The 22,734-nt window shown below is 45.1% G+C and overlaps 1 protein-coding gene across 1 annotated transcript; it reads left to right on the forward strand.

Moving 5' to 3' along the window:
* Positions 1–383: 383 nt before the first annotated feature.
* LOC133417293 (mucin-2-like) lies at positions 384–21,680 on the forward strand. Its single transcript, XM_061704960.1, has 5 exons — positions 384–709; positions 5,374–5,531; positions 18,213–18,261; positions 18,387–20,551; positions 21,273–21,680. Exons 1-5 carry the CDS (start codon positions 469–471, stop codon positions 21,675–21,677), a joined length of 3,018 nt encoding a protein of 1,005 aa, XP_061560944.1. The 5' UTR covers positions 384–468; the 3' UTR covers positions 21,678–21,680.
* The last annotated feature ends 1,054 nt before the right edge of the window (positions 21,681–22,734 follow it).

The following is a 22,734-nucleotide window of genomic DNA, read 5'->3' on the forward strand; positions in this document are numbered from 1 at the left end:
ATATTCGAGTTCAATACGGCCTGATCGTCTTAATGCGTAGCTAGCATAGCTATTCATCAAAACTCCAAGACACGAGTCAATCATTGACATTTTGCTCAAGTTTTTTAAACAAATCAAACTATACAGCAACACAACATTTTAGTGTTTTGTCCTCCTTTCATAAAGATTTCACGTAGAAAGCCGGTTTTGTTTTTTTCTTTGAGGCCGACATTAGCTGGCATAGAGTGTTTAAAAACATTTCATGAGTGACGACAGTGCAGTTACAGTAGGTGGCGGTAAAGCACCACCTGGCGGCCAATCAACACAGAGTCGGGCCAAGTGTGACGTCAGGCGGCGGTTCGCGCGCATGGTGGTGACGTGTCTGGCAGCCATGTTGAGGAGGACGGCCATCTCGCCACATTTCGTCGAAGCCTCCCGATCAAAGCGGACTTGTGTTTTGTCACTCAAACTAAAGGATTACAGGCGATTATGTCGACGGACGATTTCCAAACCAAGTACGCATCCTTTATGGACGGACTAGTTAAGAATACGATAGCAGAAACGACCAACCTTTTCGAAACGCTGGTGGACGAATTAAAGGCAGAGTTAGCGAAGGTGAAGACGGAGAACGAGGCCCTGAAAACAACATGCAGACAAATGGCGGATGCGATTACCATTGCGAGCGGTGTACGTGGCCGTCCGGGGACGCGGGATGGAGCCGTTCAGTGCGGTGAGTTTGGATGCTTTTGTTTGTCTCAAATGTTGCCGAATCGTCTTTGGCGCTATCTCTAGGAATTGTGTGAGGGGGAAGGGGAACGCATTTTGTGAGGCGTCTGTAGTACATTCACTCCAGCCGATGCATGGCGGCGTGACGTTATTTCCGTTGTTAATAATACGGTTTACTCGCTTCCGGTTTGGCGAAGTCATACAGCAACGGCCATTCACGCTTGAGTAAAAAAAAAAAAACAGCCGATGGAGGAGCCTTATAAAACATCGATCTATTTTTCTGTTCCAAAAGCAACAAACAATAGCATGGAAATTGTTGTGTTCCTTTGTGCACAATCACTTCGTCATCTTCGTCTCCGAACATGCTTTTCCAGCTTTCCAGTTTTTAAATGGTCCTTTTATTCATTAAAGACGGTACTATTCAAAGCTACCTGACCATGTGAAGGAAAAAACTAATGGCCCCTAAACCCAATAGATGGTTTGATGATTATTATGGTATGTCATGATTAACTGTTGCGAATTAAATTTTGGGGAAAGCGGAGTTCCTTTTCACTGACCGCGTCCGAACCTGATTACCTCCAGACTTGTTCAATCAAGAAGTCATTTGAACATCATTTGAACATTTCAACCAAGACCCCAAAAAAGCTGCAACAAAATGCCACGTTCCAAATAAGTTCAAGAAGATAAGAAAGAAAGTCATTGAGAAAACATGGGACATGTGGTGAATATTTTAAGGAGTGGCCAGCCTCCAAATATTACCCCAAGAACACAGCAACGACTCATCCAATGGGTAACTAAGGAACTCAGGACAAATCTGAAGAGCTGCAGGCCTCCTTTGCCTCAGTTAAGATCATTGTTCATGACTCAACAATAAGGAATAGACCAGGGCGAAATGGCAGAGTTCTAAGGCAAAAACCACTGATAACGAAGAAGAAAATAAAGGCTCGTCTTACGTTTGGGGGGGGGGGGAAAACATCAGAATTATTTCCAACACTTTTGTGAGAATATTATATGAACCGATGACACGAAAGTTGAACATTTTCGAAGGTGTGTGTCTCGTTACATTTGGTGTAAATGTATTTCAGGAAAACAGCACCTTTCCAGAAGTCAAACATGATGGTGGTAGTTTGGTGGTCTGGGGCTGCTTTTCTCCTTCAGGACCTGGATAGCTTGCTGTGATTGATGGTATCATGAACACTGCTCTTGAATGCAGCCCTATGGGGGCACAAGCCAGTGCAAACTGTAGGCCGGTCCCAAGCCCGGATAAATGCAGAGGGTTGCGTCACGAAGGGAATCCGACTTAAAACTTTAGGTGGAAAGCGGGTTCTTTGGCAGAAAGAGAAGAGGAAACACAGCCTAGAACTGAATGTGGGGCCTTTGAATGTTGGGACTATGACAGGAAAATCTCAGGAGTTGGTTGACATGATGATTAGGAGAAAGGTTGATATATTGTGTGTCCAGAAGACCAGGTGGAAAGGCAGTAAGGCTAGAAGTTTAGGGGCAGGGTTGAAATTATTTTACCATGGTGTAGATGGGAAGAGAAATGGAGTCGGGGTTATTTTAAACGAAGAGTTGTCAAAGAATGTCTTGCAGGTAAAAAGAATATCAGATCGAGTGATGGGGCTGAAACTTGAAATTGAGGGTGTTATATGTCATGTGATTAGTGGCTATTCCACTAATCACATGAAATTCTGGAAGGAGCTCGACGAAGTAGTTCTGAGCATCCCAGACAGAGAGAGAGTCGTGATTGGTGCAGATTGTAATGGACATGTTGGTGGAAGAAATAGGGATGATGAAGAAGTGATGGGTAAGTACGGCATCCAGGAAAGGAACTTGGAGGGACAGATGGTGGTAGACTTTGCAAAAAAGGATGAAAATGGCTGTAGTGAACACTTTTTTCCAGAAGAGGCAGGAACATAGGGTGACCTACAAGAGCGGAGGTAGACGCACGCAGGGGGATTACATCTTGTGCAGATGATGTCATCTGAAGGAGGTTACCGACTGTAAGGTTGTGGTAGGAGAGAATGTGGCTAGACAGCATTGGATGGTGGTGTGTAAGATGACTGGTGGTGGGGAGTAAGATTAGGAAGACAAAGGCATAGCAGAGAACCATGTGGTGGAAGCTGAGACAGGACGAGTGTTGCGCGGCTTTTGGGGAAGAGGTGAGACAGGCTCTCGGTAGACAGGAGGAGCTTCCAGGAGACTGGACCACTGCAGCCAAGGTGATCAGAGAGGCAGACAGGAGAGTACTTGGTGTATCTTCTGGCAGGAAAGGAGAGAAGGAGACTTGGTGGTGGAACCTCACAGTACAGGAAATCATACAAGGAAAAAGGTTAGCTAAGAAGAAGTGGGACACTGAGAGGAGCGAGGAGAGGAGAAAGAGGCATATGATGACATGTATGCCAGGTTGGACACTAAAGAAGGAGAAAAGGATCTATACAGGCTGGCCAGACAGAGGGACAGAGATGGGAAGGATGTGCAGCAGGTTTGGGTGATTCAGGATAGAGATGGAAATATGTTGACTGGTGCCAGGAGTGTGCTAGCTAGATGGAAATAATACTTCGGAGAGCTGATGAGTGAGGAAAATGAGAGAGAAGGGAGAGTAGAAAAGGCAAGTGTGGTGGACCAGGAAGTGGCAATGATTAGTAAGGGGGAAGTTAGAAAGGCAATAAAGAGGATGAAAAATGGAAAGACAGTTGGTCCTGATGACATTCCTGTGGAGGTATGGAAGCATCTAGAAGAGGTGGCTGTGGAGTTTTTGACCAGCTTGTTCAATAGAATTCTAGCGCGTGAGAAGATGCCTGAGGAATGGAGGAAAAGTGTGCTGGTGCCCATTTTTAAGAACAAGGGTGATGTGCAGAGCTGTGGGAACTAGAGAAGAATAAAGTGGATCAGCCACACAATGAAGTTATGGGAAAGAGTAGTGGAGGCTAGACTCAGGACAGAAGTGAGTATTTGCGAGCAACAATATTGTTTCATGCCAAGAAAGAGTACCACAGGCGCATTATTTGCCTTGAGGATGTTGATGGAAAAGTACAGAGAGGTCAGAAGGAGCTACATTCTGTCTTTCTCGAACTAGAGAAAGCCTATGACAGAGTACCCAGAGAGGAACTGTGGTACTGCATGCGGAAGTCTGGAGTGGCAGAGAAGTATGTTAGAATAATACAGGACATGTACGAGGGCAGCAGAACAGCGGCGAGTTGTGCTGTAGGTTTGACGGACGAATTTAAGGTGGAGGTGGGACTGCATCAGGGATCAGTCCTGAGCCTTTTCCTTTTAGCAGTGGTGATGGATAGGCTGACAGATGCGGTTAGACTGGAATCCCCATGGACCGTGATGTTTGCAGATGACATTGTGATCTGCAGGGAGCAGGTGGAGGAACTGTTAGAAAGATGGAGCCATGCACTGGAAAGCAGAGGAATGAAGATTAGCCGAAGTAAAACAGAATATACGTGCATGAATGAGAGTGGTGGTGGGGGGAGAATGAGGCTACGGGGAGAAGAGATAGCAAGGGTGGAGGACTTTAAAAACAAAATGAAGTTTTTGGAGTGGCATAGTCAAAGTCCGGACTTGAATCTGATTGAAGTGTTATGGCATGACCTTATAAAGGCCGTTAATGCCCGAAAACCCTCCAGCGTTGCTAAATTAAAGCAGTTCGGTGAGGACGAGTGGGCCAAAATATCTCCTCAGAGGTGAAAAACTCTCAGCCAGTTATAGAAAAGTTATAGTTATAGTTCAGTTGTTGCTTTTGAGGGTGGCCCAACCAGCCATTATTGTTAAATAGTTGTTGTAGGTGGTTAATTCCATGTTGTTTCCATGTACAAAAATTAAGGGGTATATTATTAATTTCGAAATCTGGATAATCACAGATTGGGGAGAACAGTGTTGTCTATTACTCACATCAAAAGGTGACCATATCAAGGCATTAAAAAATATGCAAACGGGACGGGCGCCTGGCCTGGACGGATCCCTGTTGAATTCATTAAACATTTTTGGCCAATACTAGCGCCTCTATTTTTCAGAACAGTCAATGAGATAAAGGATAACGGTAGAATTTGTTGCCATATGAACATAGCTTCAATTAAGTTATTACTAAAGCCAGGCAATAAAACGGGAGATTATGTAAAAAGAGGCTATTATATGGTAAATGATGCAATTGCTTTTCCGATTTGCACGATTTGTGTCACAGCATAGGGCAAACCTTTTCTGGTTTACATTTTTTATTTGTGTGAAGAAAAAAATTTCGATCGGCAATCGTTTACGTTCGCTTTGCAGGATTTGAATGTAATTTTTCCATGTACGCTATATTATAAAAGTAAACTTTTTTTTTTTTTTTTCTAATTTTTACAAATGTGTGTTATCCAAGCAAATAACGCCTCAGTATTCTTTGCATTTGATCATATCCTACTGTGTTGCATCAATTGTCAAATTGTATTGCGTCTTATTTGCAATACTGTGAATTGTATTGTTTTGTAATCACACTGAATGGTATTGTAATGTTTAGTCATTTATTGTTTCGTAATAAGATTATACATCCTAAATGTATGGTAATTTTGGAAATGGGTCAAGATAACTATTGGTCTCAGTGATGGAGCTGCACATTACACAACACTGCATGTGATAAAGGCATTTCAGAATGTTAATTTGACTTTATGCAAACATTTGCAGACCTTCTTTCTGGCCATCTTTTGGTGATTGAGCAACCAGAAGAACAAGACAAACAATATAATGAAGAGGATATGGTGTACATCCTGCTAAATGACTTCGACGTTGACGCCGCAAAAGAAGGAAATTCAAACCTGTCAGTTGCACTTCCAAATCACGAGGTGTGTATGTCTTACTGGTCGCAAAAAGTCGACAACTTGTTGAAATGTTGGGTTGATTTCTACACCACACAAGCCATCAGTGCACCTCTGTACAATAAGCAAGGTAAGGCAAGTTGAGTTGTAGAGCAACATTTGTATAGAAGGCAATTCAAAGTGCTCGACAGTTGTATAAAATTACCAGAAGGTAAATAAAACTATTTATTAATATAAAATAATCATTAATTAATTCAATTAAAAGTGACGAGTGCAGATAAAACACTCTGTCATTATATGCACAAATAATAAATAGAATTGTGGTCAGTCTAGATTTGAACATTGTCAGAGTTGAGGCCTGTCTTGTCTTCTGGAAAACCGTTCAGATTTTAGCATCTTAAAACTGAAACACAGTGACACCGTGTTTAGTCTTGATTCTGGGTACCATTTGGAGACTGGTCCCTGACTTTCTCAGAGCCCAAGAAGGTTCATATGGCTTTTAACATGTCAGAGACGTACTTTGGCGCTAGACCATGAAGATACTTGTACACAAGCAGAACTGTTGAAAGGTCTATTCTCTGAGCATCAGGAAGCCCTCGCAGGGATTTCTCGTCAGGACTCCAGAAGCAGCGTTCTGGATATTCTGCAGCTGTTTTAGAGCTGGATTAGAGACCTCAGTGAGCAGGCCATTACGGTATTCTAACCTGCTGGAGACAGACACCTAGTTTCATCTCTCTAAGGCAGTTTTAGACACAATTACTCTGATTTTGGCAATGATTTTGAGATAATAAAAGGCTGCTGATGGTATTGATATAATGTGACCAGGTCTGAGTCCATTATAACCATTAACCCCCCTACTACGTTTCAGAGAAACTGTCTCATGGTGACTGATAACACATTCTTTGTTTCTGTGGGCCACAGACGATTTCAGTTTTGTTGGCGTTTACTCATTCATTCATTCATCTTCCATTCCGCTTATCCTCACTCGGGTCGCAGGGATTCTGGAGCCTATCCCAGCTATCTTCGGGCTAAAGGCGGGGTACACCCTGAACTGGTCGCCAGCCAATCGCAGGGCACATAGAAACAAACAACCATTCACACTCACATTCACACCCACGGGCAATTTAGAGTGTACAATTAATGCATCTACAGGCCTGTCGCTTTGACATCTGTGGTCATGAAGTCCTTTGAACGTCTCAGTGCTGGACCACCTCAAGAGTGTCACAGGTCCCCTGCTGGACCCCCTGCAGTTTGCCTACCAAGCGAACAGGTCTGCGGATGATGCAGTCAACATGGGACTGCACTTCATCCTAGAACACCTCGACAGTGCAGGGACCTACGCGAGGATCCTGTTCGTGGACTTCAGCTCAGCGTTCAACACCATCATCCCTGAACTCCTTTCATCCAAGCTTCTCCAGCTCAGCGTCTCACCTGCCATCTGCCAGTGGATTTACAGCTTTCTGACGGGCAGGACACAGCAGGTCAGGCTGGGGAAGGCCACCTCATCCACACGCAGCATCAGCACTGGGGCGCCCCAAGGTTGTGTCCTCTCTCCGCTGCTCTTCTCTCTCTACACCAACGACTGCACCTCAGCGAACCCGACTGTCAAGCTCCTGAAGTTTGAAGATGACACCACTGTCATCGGCCTCATCAAGGACGGTGACGAGTCTGCATATCGACAGGAAGCGGAGCGGCTGGAGCTGTGGTGCGGCCGACACAACCTGGAGCTGAACACGCTCAAGACGGTAGAGATGATCGTGGACTTCAGGAGGCATCCTTCGCCACAGCTGCCCCTCACGTTGTCCAGCTGCCTTGTGTCAACCGTCGAGACCTTCAAGTTCCTGGGAATTACAATCTCTCAGGACCTGAAGTGGGCGACCAACATCAACTCCGTCCTCAAAAAGGCCCAGCAGAGGATGTACTTCCTGCGGCTTCTGAGAAAGCACGGCCTGCCACCGGAGCTGCTGAGACAGTTCTACACAGCGGTCATCGAATCAGTCCTGTGTTCTTCCATCACAGTCTGGTTTGGTGCTGCTACAAAAAAGGACAAACTCCGACTGCAACGGACAATCAAAACTGCTGAAAGGATTGTCGGTACCCCCCTACCCACCATTGAGGACTTGCACGCTGCCAGAACTAAGACAAGGGCGTGCAAAATCCTCTCGGACCGTCTGCACCCCGGTCACCAGCTCTTCCAGCTCCTTCCCTCAGGTAGGCGCTACCGATCAACGCAAACTAGAACTAATAGACATTCCAACAGCTTCTTCCCTCTTGCAATCAACTTCTTAAACACCTAACCTATAATTCCATACAACAAGCTGGCAATTTTTTGACTTGAGTTCGTTGTCACATTTCTGTGGGGCCAATTATGTATTACTCGTGCACTCACTGTAGTTGTCTCGCCATGCTGCACTATTTGCATATACTGGCCACTCATGCCAGAGTAGCATCTGCTCCATTTGCACACCGATTGAGGAGTATCTGTAACATTTGCACAACCAACATTGTCCCAGATGATCGCACTACTCGTCACTTTAAACCGCATACACTCCTTGAAGTCTCAGCGCCCTTTGCACAATGGTCATTGCACCGGACTATTGCAATATTAGTCGTTCGAACTGCTCTAAGTGCTAGAGGACTCTGCATCTTTTTGCACAATTGTTTTTTGTCAATGTCTTTGTCCCCAAAGTGTTCTGTAAATTGACTGTCTGTTGTACTAGAGCGGCTCCAACTACCGGAGACAAATTCCTTGTGTGTTTTGGACATACTTGGCAAATAAAGATGATTCTGATTCTGATTGTGATGTTTTTGGGATGTGGGAGGAAACCGGAGTGCCCGGAGAAAACCCACGCAGGCACGTGGGAGAACATGCAAACTCAACACAGGCGGGGCCGGGATTTGCACCCCAGTCCTCAGAACTGTGAGACAGATGTGCTCACCAGTCGGCCCCCATGCCGCTTGTTGGAGTTTAACTAGAGAAAATTGTTTTGCATCCACACACTGATCTGTTTGATGCAGTGACCGAGTAAATCTACAGGCCCATGTTCACCTGCCAGTGACATGTAGATCTGAGTGTCATCTACATGGTATGACACTTTATAATTGTCTGTTATCTGGCTTAATGGAAGCATGTAAGAGTTGAATAATAGGGATCCCAGGATTGACCCCTGGGGAACCCCATAGGCTGTAGCCATTTGGCCCGAGAAACTAATTTCAACGAAAAACTTCTTGTCCTCGAGAGAGAACTTGAACCAGTTTAGAACAGTACCAGAGAGTCTCCCCAAGTGTTCTAACCCGTGTGATAAGCTCAGATGGTCAACTGTCAAAAGTAATGCTCAGGTCCAGCAGAACTAAGACTGCGACTTTGCCTGCATCCGTGTTGAGACAAATATAATTTATCGCCTTGATCAGAGTTGCGTCAGGGCTGAGGTGCGACCTGAGGCCTGATTGGAAAGTATCAAAAGCATTATTAGACAAGAGAAAGTCAGTAAGCTGTTGGTATACAACTTTCTAGGACCTAGAATAGCAGGTTTGATATGGGCAGTTAAAGTTATTGAGTACCGTGGCATCAAGATAGCTCTTCTTTAGAAGAAGCTTAAAGGTCGGAGAACAAAGATGTCAGGGGGTCAGTTAAAATTAATATTTGCATTGTTTATGTAATACATGGTTTATCTTGTCAAATCAAACACTGTCGGAGAGGCGTAACCAGAAAACGTGTGACTGGTCAACGTGACCGGATACACTCCTTACCATGGTGACGACAACAAGAATGTGCCACACCATTGTCAGTGTGTCGGGTGAAAAAAAGAACAAAATGAGGAAAACTGTGGTGGTGATCACCGGTGCTCCGGAGAGGACGTTCATTTGAAGACAGCATGAGGAGTCTAATGTTGAGCCTTTTCACCTGCTCTGATGAAAGCGATTATTTTCTTGGCGGTGACCTGGAACTTGTTGTTCTGGATCACTGAACAAATGGACTCTGCGACTGACCTAAGGACTTCGTCGTGGCGAACAGCGATAACACCCGTCCCCTAAAGCCTGCAGGTAGAACCTCAGGCCCTAAGTGTGCAGATTCCTCAAGGTGGTGCCTCAAGCGCAGATTTTAAAAGGACACTTTCACACCCCACACCCACCCAGGCACACCACTGACCACCATCACACCTCTGACTCCCCCTTCTATGTTGACCATCCACGAACAAGAGCGTCACAGGTCCCCTGCTGGTCCCCTGCAGTTTGGTTACCGAGAAAACAGGTCTGTGAATGACGCAGTAACATGGGACTCCATTTCATCCTCGGTCACCTCGACGGTGCGGGGACCTACACAAGGATCCTTCCTGTATATGCAGTTTAACACCATCATCCCCGAACTCCTCTCCTCCAAGCTTCTGCAGCTCAGCGTCTCACCTGCCATCTGCCAATAATGTACAGCTTCCTGACAGGCTGGACACAGTGGGTGAGGCTGGGGGATACCACCTCATCCACACACACCACCAGCACTGGGGCGCCCCAAGGATGTGTCCTCTCTCTGCTGCTCTTTTCGCTGTACACGAACAACTGCACCTCAATGCACCCAGCTGTCAAACTCCTGAAATTTGCAGAATACTCCACAGTCATCGGCCTCATCAAAGACTGTGACGAGTCTGCATATCGACAGGAAGTTGAGCGGCTGGAGCCGTAGTGCGGCCGACACAACCTGGATCTGAACACGCTCGAGACTGTAGAGATGATCGTGGACGTCAGGAACCATCCTTCCCCCTCAGCTGCCCCTCACGCTGACCAACTTCCCTCTGACAACCATCAAGACCTTCAAGTTCCTGGGAATTAGTCTCTCAGGGCCTGAAATGGGAGACAAACATCAATTCCATCCTCAAAAAAACACGTCCTGCCACAGGAGCTTCCTGTTGTCTCTTCAGTGCCACTGTCTCTAATCCGTACATCATGGCTGGCCTCACCACTGTCTTGTAAACTTTGCCATTCATCACAGCAGAGACTCTTCTGTCACATAACACACCTGGCACCTTCCTCCACCCATTCCAACCTGGTTGAACTGGTTTCTTTACTTCCTTCTCACACTCACAGTTGCTCTGGACTGTTGACCCCAAGTATTTAAGTCCACCACCCTTGCTCTTCTCCCTGTAGCCTCACTCTTCCCCTTTCACTCCTTTCATTTATGCACGTATATTAGTTACTTCGGCTCATCTTCATTCCTCTCGTCAGTGTATGCTTTCACCTTTCTAACTGTTCCTCCACCTGCTCCCTGCTTTCACTGCAGATCACAATGTCATCTGTGAACATCATGGTCCACGAGGACTCCAGTCTAACCTCATCTGTCAGCCTATCCATCTCCCAGCTCCATCTAAAACTCCTCTGTCACACCTACAGCACACCTCGCCACTGTTCTGCTGCCCTCATACACATCCTGTACTAACATACTTCTCTGCGACTCCAGACTTCCATATGCAGTACCACAGTTCCTCTCTAAGTACTCTGTCATAGGCTTTCTCTCGATCTACAAAGACAATGCAGTTCCCTGCGGCCTTCTCTGTACTTCCCCATCAACACCCTCAAGGCAAATAATGCATCTGTGGTAATCTTTCTAGACAGGAAACCATGCTGTTGCTCACAAATACTCACTTCTGTCCTGAGTCTAGCCTCCACGACAGTTTCCTATCACGTCATTGTGTGGTTCATCACCTTTATTCCTCTATAGTTCCCACATCACCCTTGTTCTTAAAAATGGGCACCAGCACACTTTTCCTCCATTCCTCAGGCATTTTCTCACACGCTAGAATTCTATTGAACAAGCTGGTCAAAAACTCCACAGCTACCTCTCCTAGATGCTTTCATATCTCCACAGGAATGTCATCAGGACCAACTGCCTTTCTAACTTCCCCCTTAGTAATCTTTGCTACTTCCTGGTCTACCACACTTGCCTCGTCTACTCTTCTTTCTGTCTGATTTTCCTCATTCATCAACTCCTCGAGGTATTCTTTCCATCTATCCAGCACACTACTGGCACCAGTCAACACATTTCCATCTCTATCCTTCATCACCCTAACCTGCTGCACATCCTTCCCATCTCTATCCCTCTGTCTGGCCAACCTGTATAGATCCTTTTCTCCTTCTTTAGTGTCCAACCTGGCATACATGTCATCATATATATGCCTTTTGGTTGGCTTTGGTCACCTCTACCTTCACGCTATGTTGCATCTCAATGTATCTCTTTCTCCTCTCCTCGGTCCTCTCAATGTCCCACTTCTGCTTAGCTATGCTCTTTCCTGCACGTTGAGGTTCCACTACCAAGTCTCCTTCTCCCCTTTCAGACAAGAAGATACACCCAAGTACTCTCCTGCCTGTCTCTCTGATCACCTTGACTGTAGTGGTCCAGTCTTCTGGAAGCTCCTCCTGTCCACCGAGAACCCTTCTAACCTCTTCCCGAAAAAACACACAACACTCTTCCTTTCTCAGCTTCCACCATATGGTTCGCGTCTCTGTCTTTGTCTTCTTAATATTTCTCCCCACCACCAGAGTTATCTTACAGACCACCATCCTAAGAGAAAGCCAGTAACCTGTTGGTATCCAACTTTCTAGTACTTAGAATAGCAGGTTAGATATGGGCCATTAGTTGAGTACTGTGGCATCAAGACAGCTCTTCTTTAGAAGAGGCTTTGGGGGGAGGGATGTCAGGACATTGTTATAGGCTTAAGGTGATGCCTCAAACCTCCTTCTCTGTTTACAGACGGCTTTTCCAGTTTGACATAATGTAGATAGCTTACCCCGCTTTCTCACCAGCGATCCTCCCTATCCACACTGATGCTGCGCCAGGCATCTGTGCAGCGGCTGATTAGTCTTTCTATTCTCCACTTCACATTTGCTGTAGCATTGCATTCTGTTTTTACATATCCACGTTTTGGGCACATATTATCTTGATCTTCGGCTTGTATTTCCTTCACTTTGCGTCACAAATCTCTTGCTCCCACTTGCGCCACAGAAACTCACTCCATTCAGTCAGGCATACCGTCACCTATGGTAGCCTACCAGCTTGGACTCTCGGAAACCAGGGTTTCCGTAAGGCTAGTGCTTTCTTGCTTTCTTGGTCTTTTCAGCCGACTCCCTCAGGTATTTACCCTGTACTTCACAGAGATCAGAGGTTTTTTGCCCCACCTCAATCAGACCTGCTGGGTCCATGGCTGTCTCAGCTCGCCCGGGTGACTAGTTCAGGTGCAGCGAATCTATACCAGAGGGCGAACTTGACTTCAGGCACAACTTCTGCAAATGTTTCGTCGCAATCCTTTGCCATCTTTGTGATATTCTCTGCTTGTGACCTGCTGTCATCGATGATTGCCTCAGCTAGACCCTCCCATGTAATCGGTGCTGGCTGCAATGAGGTTGAAGTATTTGCTATCAAGCTTTTCTGATTCAGCCTTCAGCTTTTCTTCTGTGGATGAGTTTGCAGTTTGGGTTAGGATATTTAGTCTCCTGGTGAATGCTGATTGAGATCAAGAACACTTGAGATTTCCCAGAATCTCATTGACTTCTGCATTGTCAGCCATTTTGTCTCAGTCCATATCCACTGATAGATCCTTTAGCTGGATGATAGGTAACTTGTTAGTTGTATGAAGGCTAACCTTTTAGCTGGATGATAGCTAGCTTGATAGCTAGAATGTTTACCACCTTATTGGCTTCCTCAGTTCGCATCAGATGCAAGCTAGCATGTTAGATGCATAAAGGTTCGCTTGTTGGCTTCCCCCGGTACCTTCAAATGCTAGCTAGTGTTTTAGCTGGATGATGGCTAGCTTATTATCTATCTTAGCTCATCTGTTAGCTTGATGATAGCCAGTTTATTAGCATCATCAAATAGAGTCAGATGCTAGCTCGCTTGTTGTCTTCCCCAGCTATCTTGTTTGCTTTTTTAGCTAGCTTCAGATGGTTGCTAGCGCTCTGTGTTTCCCCACTAGCTGACGCTGACCGTGGTCTGGGGGTTCCTCCTCAGGTCCTTGCTGGTTGGCTTTGTTTTGTTATCCCTTGCTGTCCAGCTTCCTTCTGTCCAGGTTTGCCCGGCTGATAAGTGTTTGTATATTTTTCCCTCCGAATGGGGACAGTTCACATGGGGTGTGACAACCCAATGCAATTTTGGGAAATTTTTGACATTTCTTTTTGCACTTCAAGCTGCTTATCAACCTTCAATTAAATGATACAAACAACACACAAATACAAAAACTACTGTATGCTCAGCAACAGATACCCAATTTACAATAAAGTATACAAAAACAAACATCATTTGACATAAACTGCTAAACAAAAGAGCCAAACATTTGTTACCAGCTGTCCAGTGGTCTGTGTCTTTGAGTGAAGAAACATTTTCAAACAGTTCTACCCCCATAAATATGTCCCAACAGAAACAGAAGTCCCAACACAAGCCAGTCCAAACTGTAGGCCGGTCCCAAGCCCGGATAAATGCAGAGGGTTTCGTCAGGAAGGGAATCCGGTTTAAAACTTTTCCAAACAAATGAGCGTTCATCTAAAGATTTCTATACCGGATCAGTTGTGGCCCTGGTTAACAACGTCCACCCTCGGCACCATTAACCTGCAGGGCGGCAGTGGAAATTCAGCTACTGTGGGTCAAAGACGGAGAGGTGGAAATCAAGTTCTTAGGCAGAAAGAGAAGAGGAAAGCACAGAGCCTAGAATTGAATGTGGGCACTTTGAATGTTGGGACTATGACAGGAAAATCTCGGGACTTGGTTGACATGATGATAAGGAGAAAGGTTGATATATTGTGTGTCCAGGAGACCAGGTGGAAAGACAGTAAGGCTAGACATTTAGGGGCAGGGTTGAAATTATTTTACCATGGTGTAGATGGGAAGAGAAATGGAGTCTGGGTTATTTTAAAAGAAGAGTTGGCTAAGAATGTCTTGGAGGTTAAAAGAGTATCAGATCGAGCGATGACGCTGAAACTTGAAATTGATGGTGTTATGTATAATGTGATAGTGGCTATGCCCCTCAGGTAGGATGTGACCTAGAGGTGAAAGATAAATTCTGGAGGGAGCTAGACGAAGTAGTTCTGAGCATCCCAGACAGAGAGAGTCGTGATTGGTTTAGATTGTAATGGACATTTTGGTGAAGGAAACAGGTGATTAAGACGTAATGGGTAAGTACGGCATCCAGGAAAGGTGGTTGTAGACTTTGCAAAAAGCATGGAAATGGCTGTAGTGAACATTTTCTTCCAGAAGAGGCAGGAACATAGGGTGACCTCCAAGAGCGGGGGTAGAAGCACACAGGTGGATGACAACTTGTGCAGACGATGTAATCTGAAGGAGGTTACCAACTGTAAGGTTGTGGTAGGGGAGAGTGTGGCTAGACCGCATAGGATGGTGGCGTGTAAGATGAGTCCGGTGGTGTGGAGGAAGATTAAGAAGACAAAGGCAGAGCAGAGAACCATGTGGTGGAAGCTGAGAAAGGAAGAGTGTTGTGCGGTTTTTCGGGAAGAGGTGAGACATGCTCTCGTTGGACAGGAGGAGCTTCCAGAAGACTGGACCACTACACCCAAGATGATCAGAGAAACCGGCACTAGAGTACTTGGTGTATCTTCTGGCAGGAAAGGAGAGGAGGAGACTTGGTGGTGGAACCTCAAAGTACAGGAACTCATACAAGGAAAGAGGTTAGCTAAGAAGTGGGACACACAGAGGACCGAGGGTAGGAGAAAGGAATACATTGAGATGCGACGTAGGGCGAAGGTAGAGGCGGCAAAGGCCAAACAAGAGGCATATGATGACATGTATGCCAGGTTGGACACTAAAGAAGGAGATAAAGATCGACACAGGTTGGCCAGACAGAGGGATAGAGATGGAAGGATGTGTAGCAGGTTAGGGTGATAAAGCATAGAGATGGAAATGTTTTGACTGGTCCCAGCAGTCTGCTGGATAGATGGAAACAATACTTTGAGGAGTTCATGAATGAGGAAAATGAGAGAGAAGGAAGAGAAGAAGATGCAAGTGTGGTGGACCAGGAAGTGGCAATGATTAGTCAGGGGGAAGTTCGAAAGGCATTAAAGAGGATGAAAAATGGAAAGGCAGTTTGTCCTGATGACATTCCTGTGGAGGTATGGAAGCGGAAGGTATGGAGAGGTGGCTGTGGATTTGACCAGCTTGTTTAACAGAATTCTTGCGGGTGATAAGATGCCTGAGGAATGGAGCAAAAGTGTGCTGGTGCCCATTTTTAAGAACAAGGGTGATGTGCAGAGCTGTGGTAACTATAGAGGAATAAAGTGGATGAGCCACACAATGAAGTTATGGAAAAGAGTAGTGGAGGCTAGACTCAGGACAAAAGTGAGTATTTGCGAGCAACAGTATGGTTTCATGCCTAGAATGAGTACCACAGATGCATTATTTGCCTTGAGGATGTTGATGGAAAAGTACAGAGAAGGTCAGAAGGAGCTACAATTTGGTCTTTGTAGATCTAGAGAAAGCCGATGACAGAGTACCCAAAGAGGAACTGTGGTACTGCATGCGGAAGTCTGGAGTGGCAGAGAAGTATGTTAGAATAATACAGAACATGTACGAGGGCAGCACAACAGCGGTGAGGAGTGCTGGAGGTGTGACAGACAAATTTAAGGTGGAGGTGGGACTGCATCAGGGATCAGCCCTGAGCCCCTTCCAGTTTGCAGTGGTGATGGATAGGCTGACAGATGAGGTTAGACTGGAATCCCCCTGGACCATGATGTTTGCAGATGACATTGTGATCTGCAGTGATCAGGAAGTGAAGAAACGGGTCCAAGCAGGTTGGAACGGGTGGAGGATGGTGTCAGGTGTGTTATGTGACAGAAGAGTCTCTGCTAGGATGAAGGGCAAAGTTTATAAAACAGTGGTGAGGCCAGCCATGATGCCATGATGCACGGATTAGAGACAGTGGCACTGAAGAGACAACAGGAAGCAGAGCTGGAGGTGGCGGAAATGAAGATGTTGAGGTTCGCACTCGGAGTGACCAGGTTGGATAAAATTAGAAATGAGCTCATCAGAGGGACAGCCGAGGTTCGATGTTTTGGAGACAAAGTTAGAGAGAGCAGACTTGGATGGTTTGGACATGTCCAGAGGAGGAAGAGTGAGTATATTGGTAGAAGGATGATGAGGATGGAGCTGCCAGGCAAGAGAGCGAGAGGAAGACCAAAGAGAAGGTTGATGGATGTCGTGAGGGCAGTTGGTGTTCGAGAGGAGGATGCAGGAGATAGGATGAAGAAACAGAAGTAAGGCTTCCACCCAGCTGAAACCTATAGATTGTAAAATAAACCAAAATCTCAACAGTTATGTTTCGAGTTGGTTTTTTTTCTTCTTCCGCAAACATAACATCCCAATGCATTTCAAACGCAGTAACACACACGGACAAAAGATGGGTCACGCCATGGACGTAATCCAGAGAAGCAAACTCAGCAATATTGTTTATGCAGCGCAGTCCAATGAGGGGGTGCACTAAGCAGCTGCTGCACATCGACGGGATGCTTCTTCGGGTCCAGAATCGGCGGTTCATTTGCACTCAAGAAAGGACATTTATTCACGGATAACAACGTCCAAATCTGGAGGGGGAGGATAGCTGGTTTGAAACGGGTGTAAAAGTAACCAAACCTGTCCTGACATCTTTCTCCCTAAAGATCACCACCTTCAACAGAAAGAGTGGCCCTCATGAGCTGTCCCCCCCCCCACCCCCTTCTCAAATTATTATTATTATTATTTTTTTTTTCTTTTTGCAGTTGACCCACCTTGCTTTAGATCATCAAACAAATCTATGGCAAATATCAGGCTACGATAACCCAAGTAAACATAAAATGCAGTTGTTTTTTTTTAAAAATCATGTCATTTATCAAAGGGTCCCATGTTATCAGATTTTTTTTTAAATCTTTGATGTCCTTTTATCAGGTTTGCAAGATAATATGGGTTGAAAATAGGGTTATATGGCACGATCGACTTTTTTACACCAATCGTATTTTAAAATGATCGCTTTACAGCCAGCCATGCCTCTCACAGGTGGCGCTGGAGTGCGGTGGAGATGGCTCACCTCTGATTGTGAAAATGCTTATTAGACGATTACCTTAATTTTGTTGCAAGATAGAAACGAGATCGGAGGTAAAAAAAAAAATTTGCAAAATAACATTCATTTCGCCTAAATACATGGAAAATAAATTTGAGTAATTTTTCCAATGCCGTTAAAAGAACAATGAAAGGTGGAGCTTATTGAGTCTCTGGTCTTTAATTATTTAGCCCCCGGGCCTGTTTAATTCTAAGGCTCGGTACCCATCCCTAGTCATGTCACATCAACGGATTGTGGTCAAAGTGGACCATTGTCATTGCTGAAAGCAATCGAATCATTAATGGAGGGCAGAAGCAAAGGGCACAAATAATTCATTCCTAACTTGTTTGCTGGCACAACCCGGTCGAGAAACTCTAAACTATAATTAAGTGGGTACCTTGCCATGAGCTGTCACCTGGCTGCATTCACATTTTGACATGCTTACGTCATTTTTATATAATGTGTATATTCTTCCTATAGTCCTATATTTAACTTTAAAAAATAAAAAACTTTGTGTCATTGATGAGAAATGAACATTTATGGCATGACTACGAAGAAATAATCCGGCTTGGGTGATTTGGTTCTCTCTATCTTTGTCCAAAGTTTGTTATGAAATTGTCTAATATTTTTTTCTCTGTTTATTTTAAAGGATTCTGAACCCACTGTAGTCAGCAGTGACATATTGTATGCAGTTGCAGGTGAGACGCTTAAGCTGACTAAAAATAGTGAAGTGAATTTTGAAATTATACTTGAAAAAGGCTTACAAACTCTCGATGTTGTCGGTCTTAAGTCCCTTTGATTATTCCCCCCTCACTTTTTCTAGGTCTACCACCAACCTCAGCTTGTGAAAATGGAACAGAAGACCCCAAGAGCCATCAATGTTCAACTGGAGAGCTCAGAAGAAGCCATTACACTCAAGGGACCACAGTTTACCCCACTTTGGAAGAGAATCACAATTTACACGAGGCACAAAATCTGTCAATAGAGCCAGTAAATCATCTTAGCCCACTTACTGCAGTAGGTGATAATATGCAAATGGTATTGGAGCAACCATCAAGAGGTCATGAACAAGCAGAAAAAGCAGAGGAACAGAATGTCGAGCCAACACTGCGGAACATACAAGTAGGAGAACAGATCAAATGTGGCTTGATGGAAGAGAAGACCAAGTGTGAAACAGAAGGGCAAATAAACAAAAACAGAAAACAAAGAAAACAGCCCTCACAAAAAGTGAAACGCCTACAAAAGACCCCAAAGGAAACACGTTTGTTACCCTCAGCTGGTGCTGATGGTGCATTACATGATGAAGTGAAGAATCCACCTCCCTGCCAAAATGCTTCATTACCACAAGCACTGTCGCATCCACCTGGGATATGTAGCAGCTCTGTAATGCTCCAGGACGCATTGCTACTCGTTGAAGCAATGGATCAGTCAAAGAGTGAATCCTCACCACAAGAAAAGGCAACAGCCCAAGACCAGTGTCCTCTCTCTGTTGCTACCTTACCTTCTGTGGTGGAATCTCCACTACTTACCCCAGCATTGCCATCACAGTCACCACCGACTGCCAGTGTAAGTGACAAGGGTGCAGAAGAGGTGTCAACAAACCAGGCACTTTTTGTCACTTATACAACCAACTCCAGCAATTCTCACTCCCACGTTAGTGTTCCTACAGCGCACCAACAAAAACACGGTGTTGGTTCTTCCGGCAATACATCGACATCATTGTTGACTGCTACAGCAGGCAAATCGCTTGAGCAGCGCGCTCCCCATCCTCCGAGTGGATTGGCAGAACCATTAGAGACAACGATGGGCCCAGACCCCGCCCCCAAGAAAATCTTTGTTTTTTCCAAATCACCATCCACTCATCCACAAGAACCAATTGCCCCGCTGTCCCCAAACCAGATCTCAGCTGTTGTGTCAACAGTTGCTGCTCAAAGCAAAAATGATGTTACCTCCACAACAGCTGCCCCCCGTGTTATGTCTGACACAACAATCAGCTCAACAGAACAAAGGGCACACCCAACACCGTGCAAAAAAATCAAAATAATCATTCACAGAGCTACAGGTCTTGTGGCAAGCCAACCACAAATGTCCGAGACACTAGTTGCACCTATCAACCAGAATTCAGTGGGACCAGCTGTCACCGTGTCACCATCGCAACACCCAAACACAGGTGCTCAAGTGACTTCCGATAAAAAAGAAACCCCATTGCCAACTGAACAGATAACACCTTCGTCATCATCGCAGCACCCAAATACAGGTGCTCCAATGGCTTCCGATGAAAAGGAAACCCCATTGCCAAATGAACAGACGTCCCCATTGTCACACCCGCAACTGGAATGTTCGTCACAGCAAACGAGCGTTTGTGAAAGCTTAAAAGTAACTCCTGGGGAACAAGCAGCAGCATTGTCAACCGAGAGTGTACCGATAAACCGTTTTCCACTCGTCCCAGTAATCAGACTGAAAAGGCTGCCATATCCGGCTTTGTCCACTGGATCATTTTTGGTTTCACAACTTTCTTCTCATGAAAGGGAATCAGACGTTGTGCCGCCAGACAGCACCTCGTCTTTGACCAACGACCAGGCATCAGAGCCAACAGTCTGTCCGACAGAAGTGCCTCCATTATTAACCAGGAAGTGTTCCAATTTAAAAGAAACTTTAAATCCCTCCTCAACATCAGAGAAGGCATCACCATGCTCCACTTTGGAAGAGGCACCAGCCACTGGTTTGTCACCCAGTGTGTCTGAACCAATCTTGGCGAAAACAACAATAGAATTTGGCAAGGCTGAGTTGTCAGGTGTATCTGACCAAGAATGTGAAACCTGCACTCTGGATGAGGAAATAATCGACGATGCAGAGCAGGGCTATTCGGCTACCGCTGTGCAATTAACCCCCATCGCAAAGGACTTACCTGAACCTCATTTACAATCGAGCAAAACTCAGTTCATTGCGCAGTTGGCAATTTCACCTGTGATTCAAGAAGCCGACAAGGTAATGTAGAAGTTTACTACCTTTAGGTCTAAAAAGATTTTCAATCGTTAATTTTGGCAACGTGATGAGAATTGCTGTCAAAATGCCGGAGTCCGGTTGGAACGGCCACTTCAACCAGAGTACAACGCAGCGAGACTTGGCAAAATTGGAAGATGGGCTCAGTTTTTTTCTATCTGAAAAAAAAGGGCCCTTTTGAGCAATGTTGTTGTGTGATATCACCAATAGAAAATCTGGTCAAAGAACGACTCCAAATTGGAATAAAACAGTACAATTTCATTATTTCTCAGGATATCTCCTTGACCGTTTCGAACCCCTTCTCCGCTTGGCCGGCAAGTTTCAGTTACAAAATATCCACCAATTGCTCGTACGGGCTGAAATTCTGAGACGTCGACACGTCAAAATGACCCTGACACTTCGGACGGCATCACTTGCCCTAAAAACTCAACTTAACTCGCACAAATGGAACATTATTTGTGAGAAGAGCAGTGTGGGCAGTAGAATAGGTCATGTACTGTAATGGAGGATTTTAGAAGCGATTGAAGTGCTCGTTCCGTTTTTTTATTTGATGTTATTTATTTTTTTAACTGCACAAAAATGGCGGCCACTTGTCACGTTGCTGCTAATATACATTGAATGTTAAAATATAAGTCACGGCTGTGTAATTGATTGATTGATTGTGTTTTCCTTCTGATCAAAATAATGCTGTCTTCTTGTGTTGCAGGTACTAGCAAATGAGTCTCCAGATGCCCAAAGTTTGCGCGAAGGGACCAATACCGACAGCAGGAGAAAGCTACAGAAAAAATCCGTTTTTGCTCGTCTCGGAATTCACCTCAAAAAGCACTCTCGTGCTAAAAGAGCAACAACAAAAGCATGTATGCCTGAAAGTCCCAAGAAACCCAGATTAGAGAATGTTAGTACGACTGAGCAAGATTCTACCCTTGAGCCGAGTCCTGTTTCCACAAACACAGCCAGTCCCTTAAGTCCTACAGGGCAACTAACAGAAATCGAGTTTCTCCAAGTAAGTCTCAGAAATCAACAGAGTACAGACATCAGTTACACTGAAAGGACGAGTACATGTGAGCCTGTTTCTGTTAGGCTCCCGAAAGCCAGTCGTAAGTTTGTGTAGGCTATCTCTAAAAGATACGAGAGACAGCGCCTCAATTATGCCGCACACTGAAATAAATGTCGCCCATGGAAGCTCAACAAAGAATGCGTTGGAGTCTGGCAGTCGAACAATGCGAGATCCTATTGAACGCCTTCCAATAAACTCAGAAAAGCCCTCTGCAGCTGAAGAGTGTGCAAACAAACCATTTGAATCTCCAGTCTCTCCAAAGTCAAGCTCAACTATGCGTACAACTGACATGGCAAAGACAAAATTAGCCCAGCTGAGTCGCTCTTCGTCCAACCAATGTACCGATAATGCGTCCTCTGAAAAATTGCGAGATTCTAATAGGAGTCCTGGGTCAGGTTTAACTAAAGGTAAACCGTGTGTTACTCAAACAACACTCCCTGCTGTGATTGCTGGAAAGCCGAGCACGAATAGAGATGAGAATAGCGCAAACAAGTTGAAAGTCATTCCAGCAGTATTTAAGGTCTAATACAACTAAAGATACCAACACCCCTCTAAAGCCCAAATTTCAACCTGAGAGTCGTACAAGGTGTCTCTCTCCTAAGGAAAATGCAAGTGTTAAAATGAGCCATCCAGACCAGTCTGCCCAGAAAAAGACTTCTACCTCTCCTTCTCCTCCAAGGACGAAATTAGCTAGCCCCAAAAAGTCCCCGCTGCCTCCCGTCGGTCAGAATGGTTCCAGTTCAATGAAAACTGCTCATTCTCAATCTCTCAGGAGTGGCAACTTCTGTAAAGAAGAGAAAAGCGCAAAAGGAGAATCCAATTCGTCATTAGGGAAAACCGCTTTCGCGAGTGCTCGGTTGCCAAAATGGGCTACAAATGATGCCAGTTCAAGTAAAACTGGAGAAAGTTCTCCTAGGAATTCGAGATTCAACCGAATGTATACTGTTCAAAAAATGAATGTGAAGAGGCAGAATGCAAATACGTTATCCACAGCAGCCATATCGAACCCTGTACCGAAAAATAAACAACCTAAATTTAAGACAACTAAGCAGGTAATGAACAGTCATCCGAGGGGTGAAACGGGAATCAAATATATTTCTCCCCGTAGAGT

This window comes from Phycodurus eques, chromosome 2, assembly GCF_024500275.1.
Source record: "Phycodurus eques isolate BA_2022a chromosome 2, UOR_Pequ_1.1, whole genome shotgun sequence".
Lineage (NCBI taxonomy): Eukaryota > Metazoa > Chordata > Actinopteri > Syngnathiformes > Syngnathidae > Phycodurus > Phycodurus eques.

What these genes read in the sequence shown, in the direction of transcription:
- LOC133417293 (XM_061704960.1), top strand. Translation starts at nt 469, where the DNA reads ATGTCGACGGACGATTTCCAAACCAAGTACGCATCCTTTATGGACGGA. An exon ending in TTGCACTTCCAAATCACGAG is followed by an intron (nt 5,532 to 18,212) that starts GTGTGTATGTCT and finishes TTTATTTTAAAG; the next exon opens with GATTCTGAACCCACTGTAGT. An exon ending in TGATTCAAGAAGCCGACAAG is followed by an intron (nt 20,552 to 21,272) that starts GTAATGTAGAAG and finishes CTTGTGTTGCAG; the next exon opens with GTACTAGCAAATGAGTCTCC.